Source organism: Canis lupus, chromosome 21 (genome assembly GCF_003254725.2).
Source record: "Canis lupus dingo isolate Sandy chromosome 21, ASM325472v2, whole genome shotgun sequence".
In the NCBI taxonomy this organism is placed as follows: domain Eukaryota; kingdom Metazoa; phylum Chordata; class Mammalia; order Carnivora; family Canidae; genus Canis; species Canis lupus.
In genome coordinates this window covers 20,789,514-20,801,636 of record NC_064263.1, presented here as the reverse complement: position 1 = coordinate 20,801,636, position 12,123 = coordinate 20,789,514, and the positions used below count along the sequence as shown (strand labels likewise).

The 12,123-nt window shown below is 42.8% G+C and overlaps 1 protein-coding gene across 1 annotated transcript in view; it reads right to left on the bottom strand.

Annotated features, from left to right (window-relative positions):
* GAB2 (GRB2 associated binding protein 2) overlaps window positions 1–12,123 on the bottom strand; it is a 192,365-nt gene that overhangs the window by 20,927 nt on the left and 159,315 nt on the right. Inside the window, exon 3 of the mRNA XM_025419517.3 lies at window positions 6,344–6,587. Coding sequence (XP_025275302.1) covers window positions 6,344–6,587 — 244 coding nt within the window. The remainder of the gene's footprint in view (window positions 1–6,343; window positions 6,588–12,123) is intronic.

The following is a 12,123-nucleotide window of genomic DNA, read 5'->3' as shown; positions in this document are numbered from 1 at the left end:
AAAAATGGAAGTTAGAGCTTTACCTGACACCATATATAAAAATTTAACAAAAAGACCTCAGAGCTAAAACTATAAACTCTGAGAAGAAAACACCAGAGAAAAAGCTTCCGGACATTGGATTTGGCAATGATTTTTTTTTAAATACATGACACCAAAAGCACAGGGAACAAAATAAAAATAGATAAATTGAACTGCACCAAAGGACACAATCAGCAGAGTGAAAGGCAATCTACAGAATGGGGGAAAGATCTGTAAATCATATTTGGCAAGGTGTTAATATCCAGAATATAAAAAGAACTTCTACAACCTAACAGCAACAACAACAACAACAAACCAACCAGATTTAAAAAAAAAAAAAAATGGGCAGAGACCTACATAGATATTTCTCTAAAGATATACAAATAGCCAACAAATACATGAAAAGATGCTGAACATCACTAATCATTATAGAAATATAAATAAAAACCATAGTGAGGAGTGCCTGGGTAGCTCAGTTGGTTAAGCATTGAACTCTTGATTTCAGCTCAGGTCATGATCTCAGGGGTTGCGAGATCAAGCCCTGCATTGGGCTCTGCACTGGACATGGAACCTGCTTTGGATTCTCTCTCTCCTTCTGCCCCTCCCCCTCTAAAACAAACAAACAAACAAACCCAAACCAAACAAACTCGAAGCTCACTCCCCCCCACTCTAAACCACAATGAGATACTACCTCACAGCCATTAGGATGGTACTACTAAAAAATTACAAATATTGGCAAAGATGTGGAGAAACAGTAACTCTTGTGCATGGTTGTAAAATGGTACAGCTATAATGAAAAAACAGTATGGGAGTTTCTCAAAAGATTGAAAACAGAATTACCAGAGTATCCAGCAATTCTACTTCTGGATATATATCCTAAAGAATTGAAAGCTGAGTCCTGGAAGAGTACTTGTACATCCAGGTTCATGCAGCATTAACCACAACAGCCAAAAGGTGGAAGCAACCAAGGTGTCTACTGATGGATGAAATAAACATATGTGGCATAAATAGCCAATGAAATATTATTCAGCCATAAAAAAGGAAGGAAATTCTGACATGTGTTTTAACACGGATGAACCTTAAAGACATTATCCTAAGTGCAAAAACCCACTCGCAAAAAAGACAAGTACTATATGATTGCATTTATGTGAGTTACCTGGAGAAGTCAAATTCATACAGACAGTAGAAAGGGGGGTGTTGGGAAGCAGGGGAAAGGTGAAATGTAGAATTTTTAACTTGGGGAGAGTTTCAGTTTTGTAAGATGAGAAGAGTTCTGGAGATTGGTTGCATAACAATGTGGAAGTACTTACCACTTACTGACCTGGACACTTAAAAATAAACTAAGATGATGAATTTTATGTTATGTGTATTTCACCACAATTTTTATATAAAGGAGGAAAAAAACCCATTAGGAGAAAGATACATTACATATAGGATTCTAACAATAAAAATAACAGCTGACCTTCCAATGAAGGGCAAAAGACTATAGAATTACATTCTTTAAAATGCCAAAAGAAAATAAAATCATCATTCCAGAATTTTATATTCAGCAAAATATCTCTCAGAAATGAAGGTGAGGGGCTCCTGGGTGGCACAGGTGGTTAAGTGGCTGACTGGTTTGGGCTCAGGTCAGGATCTCGGGGTTGTGAGACTGAGCTCTGCACTGGGTTCTGCACTCAGTGGGGAGTCTACTTGAGATTCTCTCTCCCTCTCCCTCTGCTTCTCCGCTCCACACATGTGCACACTCTCTCTCAAATAAATCTTTTTTTTAAAAAGGAAGGTGAAATACAGATATTTCCAGATAAATGAAAACTGGGAAAACCTGTCACAAGGGGACTCTTATGGTAAGAAATGATAAACTAAGCTCTTCAGGTTGAAGAGAAAACCAGCTGAAAACCACACTAGACAACATTTAATATTTGCTTTCAACACTCACATACTTTAAAGAATGTGGGAGGGAAAATTATGCAGATATTTACTATTTTTGCTGCTCTTCCTTCATTCCTGAAGATTTTAGTTTTTTTCTGGTATTATTTTGCTTCAGCCAGAAGACCTTCCTTATCATTTCTTAAATCAGATCTCTTGGAAATTCTCTTATTTTTCTTTCATCTGACAATCTCTTGATTTTGTTTTCATTCCTAAAGGATAATTTTTCAGGATATTAATTTTTTTCAGGATATTAATTTTTGGGTTCATAGTTTTTCTTTTCTCTCCATTAATTTTTATGGAATATTGTTATAATACAGGCTTTTAAATTTGTCTGATAATTCCAACAATCTAGGTTATGTTGGGGTTGGCATCTGTGCTTTCCCTTCAGAACTGGTTACATTTTGCTGGTTCTCTGTATGCTGAGAAATTTTGGATTATATCTTTAGTATTATGATATTATGTTGTGTAGATGCTGGGTTCTTTTATAATCTTCTGGAGAACACTGAGGTTTTTGTTTTGCAGGCAATCACTGTGGTTATTAGATTAAAGCTGCAAATTCCGTCTCTCCTTTGGTCTGTGGTGGTGTGGATCTCCGTGTAGTTCACAAAGCCTGTGTTCTGCTGGTTTGGTCCATCCTACCCATGTGCAGCTCACAGTAGGCCTGAGACTTATGTGGTTTCATACCCAGAATTAGGAAATCTCTTCTCCAGCAATCTTCTCTCATATTCCATTCCTTTCCAGTCTCCAAAGGGCTCCTCTTTCAAGGTTCCTCTACTAAGAAAGATGGGGTTTCTATCACAGTTCCAGCTGTCTGCCCCAATGTGCAGCTGTGTGAGTGGGTCCACCCTTAGGGTAATTCCATGAGATACAGATTCACCTCTATGTAGCTGCTATCTCCAAGTTTTGCTCCCCTTTATTTTTTTTATTTCTTAAAATATTTTATTTATTCATTCATGAGAGACACAGAGTGCGCACGAGAGAGGCAGAAACACATGCAGAGGGAGAAGCAGGCTCCATGCAGGGAGCCCGATGTGGGACTTGATCCCGGGTCTCCAAGATCACAACCTGGGCTGAAGGCGGCGCTAAACCGCTGAGCCACCTGGGCTGCCCTGTTTCCCTTTATAATTTGCCTCATTTTATTTTATTTTATTTTATTTTATTTTATTTTATTTTATTTTATTTTATTTTATTTATTTTATTTTATTTTATTTTATTTTTATTTTTTTTTTTATGATAGAGAGAGAGAGAGAGAGAGAGAGAGAGAGAGAGAGAGAGAGAGAGGCAGAGACACAGGCAGAGGGAGAAGCAGGCTCCATGCACCCACCAGGAGCCCAATGTGGGATTCGATCCCGGGTCTCCAGGATCGCGCCCTGGGCCAAAGGCAGGCGCCAAACCGCTGCGCCACCCAGGGATCCCTGCCTCATTTTATTTTTATAGAATCAGACTGATTACAGGGTAATTGTATTTTGTCCACAATTTTTACTTGTGGTCAGTGAGAGAGGTAGCCTGTAGTGCTTCTGCCACCATACCGTGACTGGCACTCCCCAGTTATTCTTTAGTTTCTATCTCTCTCCTAAATTTCACCATCTCTTCACTATATCCAGCCCCACCTTTTAACACCACAAATTAAAGCAATTAGCAATTAGACACCTAATGTCTTTGTATGCTGCTCTTTTTTTTTTTTTTTTTTTGAGAGAGAGAATGCAACACAAGCAGGGGAGGGGCAGAGGCAGAGGGAGAGGGAATCTTAAGCAGACCCCACACCCAGAGTAGAGCCTGACTTGGGGCTCAGTCTGATGATACTGAGATCATGACTTGAGCTGAAATCAAGAGTTGGATGCTCAACCAACTGAGCCATCCAGGTGCCCCCACTGCTAGCTCCTTTTAAGAGTTACATCTCTTTCAACTTCTGCCTGCTTTTTGGCTGCTCTTCAGTGCCTTCAAACAGTTGTTTTTTTATATTATGTCCAGAGTTTTTAATTGTTACAGTATGTTTAGTATCATGCAAACTATTCCATTCCTTCCAGAACTTATATGGTGTTTCTGGACCAAAGAAAGCTTCCTTCCCACCCTCCATTACTTGGGAATTCTGTTAATGTTGTTTGAACTTATTTTTTCCAAAAAATCTCTGAGATCCTGTTCATCACTGTCTTGCTCCCACACCCATGCAAGTAAACGCAAAGACACAGAGAAAAGCACAGCTTTCTCAGGACCACACAATAAAGCTGCTTCCCCAACTGCAAATAAGCTTTGTCTCCCCTTTTAGGTTTTCTCTCTATAACACAGATTTGTTTGGATATATTTTTTTATGTACCTACTATATGCCTTTGGTACTATCTTCAAAGTGCAGTAATATATTGATATAAATATCCATACTATGAAGCAGAAGCTCCAAATGCTGTGGGAGAGAGAATAAAAATTTGCTGTAGGCATTCAGAGAAGTGGCAGATTTCAGCTAGGAAAATTAACCAAGGTTTTACGGTGGCGGGGGAGAGGGGTGGAGAGAGTGGGCCCAAAGTGCTAATTCAAGCAGAGGTATTTACATATCTGCTCTCTGTTGCTCTTGCAGCATCATGGCAGTGGAAGTGGTGGTAGTTGTTAGTGTTATGTTAAGCCTTCTTCTTAAGGTGTGATCTACAGACAAGCTGCACTGGCATCCTCTGGCATTTAGCAGAAAGGCAGGATCTCAGGACCCACGGCAGGCCTACTGGATCAGAATCAGCCTTTTAACCAGATCCCCAGGTATTTCATGCACTTAAAGTTGAGAGGCATTAACTGAAAGTATGCTTTCAAGAGAACAATGATTTTAAGACCTCACCTTCTCTACTCTCAGACAACAACATGCATAGTAGTAGAGGGGGATGGGACACAAGAACAAATGGTCATATGTACTGAGGATGTGCCTCTGGGTCTATTTGTTCTGTCACTTTACGCTCATCAGTAAGCCTCAGAATTAGTTCTTTCCATTCTGCAGATAAGGAAACGGAAACTCAAGTATGTTCGATAAGTGGCACAAGGTCACAAAGAAAGTGGCGGAAGCTAAATTTGGACCCATATACGACCAACCCCAAAGCCTGTAATATGTTTTCAGTACAGAACACTGCCTGTCTCTGTGCGTGATTCAGGAGCATTGGTACTACTTACAGCGCTGCCACTAACTAGTTTAGTGATGTCGCCTCACTCATCCTACCTTTGTTTTAGAGCTCAGCAGTTCATGTCTAAGTTGATGGAGTTTGGACTAGTAAAAGTTCACAAATGAACCCTGCTGCTTCCGGGAAAATTAAGACAGAGTGCTGGAATCCCTGTCGTGTGATGGTAAATGACTCGGACACTCAGAAGCAGGGTAGCATAGTGTGGAATACAGGACCAGAACAGAGCAGACCTGGGTTCTAGTCCTGCCTCTGTCACTTTTGCTGTGAGCTTCATTTTCTTCATCTATGAGATGGAGAGAAATTATCTATATTGGCTATCTCTCAGTACATTTGACTGGTTAGATAAGATTATGCTTGAAAACGTTCTATGATGTGATACAGCAATACAGTCAGTGATCTAATTGCCTTAGTTTTTATAACACAAATTAGGTATTTCTAAATTAATTAAGAAACATGATTTGTAGTCTGCTGGCCATGGTAGCAACTAGGAACTAGCTCTGGCAAAGCCTATCACCTCTGTGCTTTTGTTTCCCCAAATGATGGGAATAAAAGGTAATAAAAATATGTGCAAGCTCCACACCTGTGAGAGAGCTAGTGGTGTTAGAAATACAAAGACTGTTATTCTAGAGCAGGGAGTCCTTGCTCTAGAACTTTCGGTGGTGATGACAGGTTTCCTTATTTGTGCTGTCTGCTATGGGAGCCACTAGTCACATGTGACTACTAAGCACTTGAAAGGTGGCCAGTGCAACTGAGGATCTTAATTTTAAGACTTATCTTATTTGAATCCATTCGAATTTAAATAGCCACATGTGGATAGTTAATTCCCATACAGAACAGTGCAGCTCTAGAGCAAAAGTGAGATAAGAATTGGTTCAATCATTTAAGACTTTATAGCTATATTCTTATTGGCAAAAATTGATGTGTTTTTTCCAAATCTGAAACCCTAGCCCCTAATGCCTTTTTTTCACCCAGATTAAACAAAACATTTTTATAGTATGATTTTTGATAACAGGAGGTTCCTCCGGAATCTAATTATCACTGTAGAGCAACATAGCTGATACCAATAAAATGCGAAGGTTACCCGGGTGAAAGAATGATGCTTGGTTACTAAATATATCTGTTTGCCTGAGAAGATAAAATATTTTACTTCTTTGTCTTTACAATTAAAAACATTTGGGCTGAAAGTTACTCCTAGGTCCTGTGAGTGGGCGTCGGACCCAGCACTGCTCAGGGCAGTCTCCTACCTTGCGTTCTCCGCTCTCCGGCTTATGCATTGGTGCAAGTAGAGATACTCCTGAGGCGCACTGGTGGACAAGGCGGGCTGCATGTGGTTCGACACTGGGGGTTCAAAGGTGAACAAGGTTGGGTGGCTGGAGTGTGATGGGGCTGAGGACTTCCGTTCCCGGAGAAGGTGCTGACTGGAGCTGCTGAGCTCTGCTGGAGAGGAGCGGGGGCCGTGACTGGCTGAGGAGAGGTTTCTCAGGGAGTCTGTGAAACAAAAGAAGGAGCTCTGTGACTGGAAATGGAAAGAGAGGTGTCTTCACCCCAAAGTAGGCTGTCAGAGGAAGAAGAGATATTAAGAGCCGAGGCAACGGTCCAGCAGCAGCAGCCTTCTCTCCCCCGCACACCCCTGCTCCTCCTCTGCCTCCCGGAGAGGAGGGCTGTGGCCTCCTGCTGGAAAAGGAGATGCCCTGACCCTCTGTGCTGCTCCTGGAGTCGCCTGGAGGCCACTCCCTGTCACAACCTTGATGGTGTTTGCCCAGCTCCCAGGGGGTGTGGCTGCCTACAGCTCTGGAGTGTGCCTCTAGCCCTCAGGCGAGGCCAGCCCTTGGAGCAGTAAGTGCTACTGCCTTCCTCTTCTTTGGAGGCTCCAGCTGTCATCAGCTCCATCAAAACTAAGGCTGGCTTTGCTAAATGAGCTTTGCTTCCTGAAGACCATTAAGCCAGACCCTAGACTGTGCTTTGCTGTATTAATGATAAAAGCACAAATGTATTTGGAGCAGACTGTCTTGTAAGACTGGTCCCAGCTCCTCCTGGCTGCCCTTCCAAGTCTTCTTCAGGGCAATGATGTTCCCCATTCTTCAACTCTTGTGCCCACACTCTGTGTTGATTGGACTTTTTTTTTTTCCTCTTAACTCTCATCTTAAACTCCCCTCTGTTGTGCTAGAAAAGCAGCAAGGTATTAAAGACAGATCACAGCTGACAGTGCCACCCCCACCCCACCCCAAGCCAAGGGATTACTCATTTGGCTGGTTCTCTAAGCTTAGTCCAAGTTCCTGAGCCTAACATACAGGCCTTTTACAGTCTGACCTACTTCCTGCCTCTCTCCTCCCGGACCCGAGGCATTTGGAAGCTTCATCAATCCCCAGGCACACCAGCCCCTTTTACAGCTCTGTCTTACGGCCTCTGCTGTTCCTTCCGCCTAGATTTCACTTCTACTCTACTGGCACTCATATGCAGACTTTAAGACCCTACACAGATACCATATTCTCTCTGAAACCTTCTTGGACACAGCCCTTCTTCTGGCTACCAAATAGCACTTGGCCCATGCTTTGTTAGATCAACTGTCTCTGTGCCTCCTTGCCCAGCCCATGAGTTTCTGAGATAGTGACTGATGCCCTAACACCTACAGTCCCAGGATTTACCCAATAAAGGCCAGGGGCACAAAGTTTTTAGTCTGTGTTTGTGGAACAGGTAAGAATGTTCATTCAGCGTATAATAATTCCACAGTTAAATTTCATGTTCAAAAGAAATAAAGGGCTAAAGATGTAACTTCTGGCGATGTGACAGCTAGTGGGGTATGATGTTGTAGTGGTGGCATGGCGGCTTGCTGGGGCTATTCAAATCTTTTCGGAGGGGACACACTCCTGTTCCTACTTTATCTGACCTATTTTAGGGCCCTTCTCATGGCCCTAGACAGGGTCACCGGCTCATTAGTGCTCCACTGCATTAATTACTCTCTGGTCTTCTCTGATGCTAGCAGAACAACTTCTGCCAGTGTACAACAGAAAAAGCCCCAGGCCTCTGGGGAAAAACTGTTCCATCGACAGCTGTATTGACCTCCAAAATGAATTCCCATTACAGGTCTTGTAGTGAACTGGATGTTTGTTAACAGAATCAATGGCTTCATTACTCCATTAGATTTGCAAGATGAACTCTCTAATGGCAGAGGGGGAAGGTTTATGCTAGCGGATGGAGTAGCCATGGCGCCAGGGATGAACACAGCTGCTGCCAGAGAAGACACAGGGAAGGTGCAAAGAAAAAGCCTCTGGAGCAATTCCACCTTCCCCATGGTCTTTTTGGACTCCTCCCTCTCTGCCACCCCTTCAGTGGGGGCGTTTTTCAGGGTTCCACTCCAGACCCTCCTATAGCTTCACTTACTCATGAGACCCCCGGGGTAATCTTCTCCAGCCAGGTGATAACAACTCTCAAAAATCAATCTTTAGCCCAGTTCTCTATCCTTGGCTCTTGTCCTATAGCCCTCTGCCTGCTGGGCATCACCATTCAGACGTCCCACATGTAGGTCAAGCACAGGGATCCTCCTCCTATGCTCTCCCACTCCATGAAGTATATCAACACCACCATCCGATTGGTCCTGAGCCAGAAACCTAGGCATTATCTATGACTCTTCTCTTTCTCAACAACCATGTCATGTCGTTATGTCACTGCTCTGCCTCAGATTCTTCAGTGGCTCCCTGTTATCCTCAGGATGGCCTACAAAGCTCTCTCTTTATAAAACTGTTTTCCTGTTTATTTCTTCAACCTCGTTTCTGACCAGGCTTTCCTTGTGTTTCAAACAGAATTTTAGGAAGACAGTAACCTTTTTCTCTCATCACTCCATACTTCTGGCTGTAAACTCAGTGAGGGCAGAGATACTGCTTCTTCTCTAAGTCTTCTCTCTAGCATCAGACACATTGTGTTACATAACTCCAAAATATGTGTTGATTAAACAAATGAAGTACACAGCATGAAGTGTACTTCATTACTGCTCACTGATTCCTCACTGCCTTCAGAACAAAGTCTAGGTTCTCCAGTCTGACAAGAAAGGCCATTCTGTCACAATCTCCTTACCCAGCTTATCACTTCATACATCCCACATGCCCCCCTAGGCTGCATGCTTTGGGCTGTGGGTCTAAGAGAGGAGTGACCTGTTCTCATGGCTGGGGCCCTCTGCTCAGGCTATGGAGACACATCTGTGACCCAGGCTGTTCCTTGCAGAGTCAGAGAAATCCCTTCAACTCTCTGAGTCTGTTTCCTTATTTATAAGCTGACATAGGGCGGTCAGGAGGATGAAATGCATAAAGGGTTGACACAGTCTGGCACACTGTTAAGTTCTTAAAATGTGTTCTAGTCACTTCTGTAGTCTTGGAGCCTGAAGCAGTCTCGGCTCACTGTGTGTATTGAATATATACTAGCAGAATGAATAAGAGTTTTCACTAGCAGAAAACCAAATATCCTTGTTTCTTGTGGTCGAAATAAGATGGGCTTTCAAGGTCTGCTAAGAAGATGAAGTAGGGGTTATGATGAGTTGGGTCCACTTGGAATTCCATTCTATAAATCTGAAGCCATGTCTATGAAATCAGTCAGCTCCATAATGAGCTGCAGCCTCAGAAAAATTCTTTCAAAGCTGTTTTGGTGCTCAATCTTGCCCAAATCTCACTTCTGCTTGCTACTTTAAAAGATTTCTACCTGAATGTAGGTGATTATTCCTTAGGGTCTACACTGGATTGAAGTGTTCCTGCAAAACTCCTGTCTACATGGAACCTCAGAATGTGTCCTTGTTTGAAAACGGTCTTCACAGATCTAATTAGTTAAAATGAAGTCCTACTGGATAGGGTAGGTCCTAATTCACTGGTGGTGATACTTATAAGAACAGCAAACAGACAGACATTTAGGGAGAACATCATGTGATAACAGACATAGAGACTGGATAAGGAAAATGTGACGTAGCTATATAATGGAATATGATTCAGCCATATAATGAATGAAGTACGGATACATGCTACAGCATGGATGGATCTTCAAAACACTATGCTAAGTGAAAGAAGGCAGTGATAAAAGACTATTGGTTGTAATGATTTTATTTATGTGAAATGTCTAGAATTGGCATATCCAAAAAGATAGCAAGTAGACCAGTGGTTGCTCAGGGATGGGGGTGGGATGGAGTAGGAACGGGCAGTGACTGCAGATGAGTATAGGGTTTCTTTCTGAGGTAACGAAAACGTTCCAACAGTCAATGGTGGTGATGGTTGCAAATGCTGTGAATACACTAAAAACCAATGACTTGTACACTTTAAATAGGTGATATATGGTAACTTAATTAAAAAAAACATACATATACACATGCACAAACACTTCTGCAGCATTTGAAGTATTAAGTATGTGCAAGAGATTAATGGTCTAATTAAATATACCTGACCTTTAGCTTATTCTCTCTCTGAAGAGAATACCGAACACTCAGTAAATACCAAGCCCTTGCTAAAGTAGACCGAGTAAAAGACATTCTCCTTTTCCTACCTTCAGTTCCCTGTACCTCCTCCAACATCACTGGCTCAGGCCTTTACTGCACAATCATAGCAAGGCAGTGGGAATTTCAGCAAAACAAAACAGCAAGAACTCTTTGGGGTCAAAAGACCCAACGTCTTTTGGGTTGAATGAGATACTGGTGTGAAAACAAATCTGCACACTTGCATAAAACGTGCATAGGATTTGTTTTTATTGCCTGGGTACCCCTTGAGGAAAGACAAGAATGATAAGGGACATTATGTGATGTGTGGCTAGGCTGTTTTTGGTATGTGGCCATAAGACTGTTGTAATGATGTGTCTTGGGTCATTAGGAAGGGCGGTTATACAGCTAGAAGAAAATGGACGTTTCCAGACTTCTGGCCTGGACTTCCATCTCCAAGTCTAGACTAAAGATAATGCCAGAAAATGCTTGAGTCAAATTTGTTTTCTTTTAAACAGGGTTTTATTTTTTCCTCTTCTCCCTGGCTTCTTTTTAGGGCCCTAAAAATCACTCCCCTTCCTTTCCACAATCACCCCTGGGAAGCCTGCCCAGCACACAAACACTCCGCCCACCTTCTTGCAAAATTCTAGAACAGGAAAGCTCTGAAGGATTTTAGTAGAGGGGCCCAACCCAGCCCAGCCATCAACTGGCTAGTGATAACAGGAGCAGGAAAGGGGCGGTTGGCGGGAGTTTCTGGAAAAGATGACTGGCCAAATAATGACTGGTTCCCTTATCTCAATGCCCTTTTTATCTTTATCCTTCCCCCCCCATCCCCACCCCAAGCCTCAGTGGGTGTCAGAACCCATGAAGTGGGAGACCCAAGCATATGCTGGAGCCCAGGCTGGACTCAAAACCTGGTTCTGCTAACTCCTCGCTTGATGGCCTTGGAGAGGTTACATAAACCTCTTTGATCCTCACCTGTTCAACAGGGAAAATACATAATTTTCTAGGGCTGCTGTGAGGTTTGAGATCATACATATAAAACATTTAGCATAGTGCCTGCTGTTCTTACTGTTCCCATTCCTTAGTATACATAGAACTACTGAGACCTTGAAATTGGCCAAGAGGTACAGAGTTGCTTTCTAAGCAACAGTAAATGCTTGGAAGGTAACTGTTGTCTCTGTTTTAGTCCCAACTATACACCCTCTATGATGGTATATGTGGAAGGAGAACAAAAAGGACAACATTAACTATAATAATCCCAGTTGCGTATGCCTGGATGGCTCAGTGGTTTAGCGTTGCCTTCAGCCCAGGGTGTGATCCTGGAGTCCCGGAATCGAGTTCCATGTTGGGCTCCCTGCATGGAGCCTGCTTCTCCATCTACCTGTGTCTCTGCCTCTCTCTCTCTCTCTCTCTCTCTCTCTCAGTCTCTCTCTCATGAATAAGTAAATAAAATCTTTAAAAAAGAAATCCCAGGGCAGCCCTGGTGGCTCAGTGGTTTAGCGCCTCCTTCAGCCCAGGGCCTGATCCTGGAGACCCGGAATCGAGTCCCACATCAGCCTCCCTGCATGGAACCTG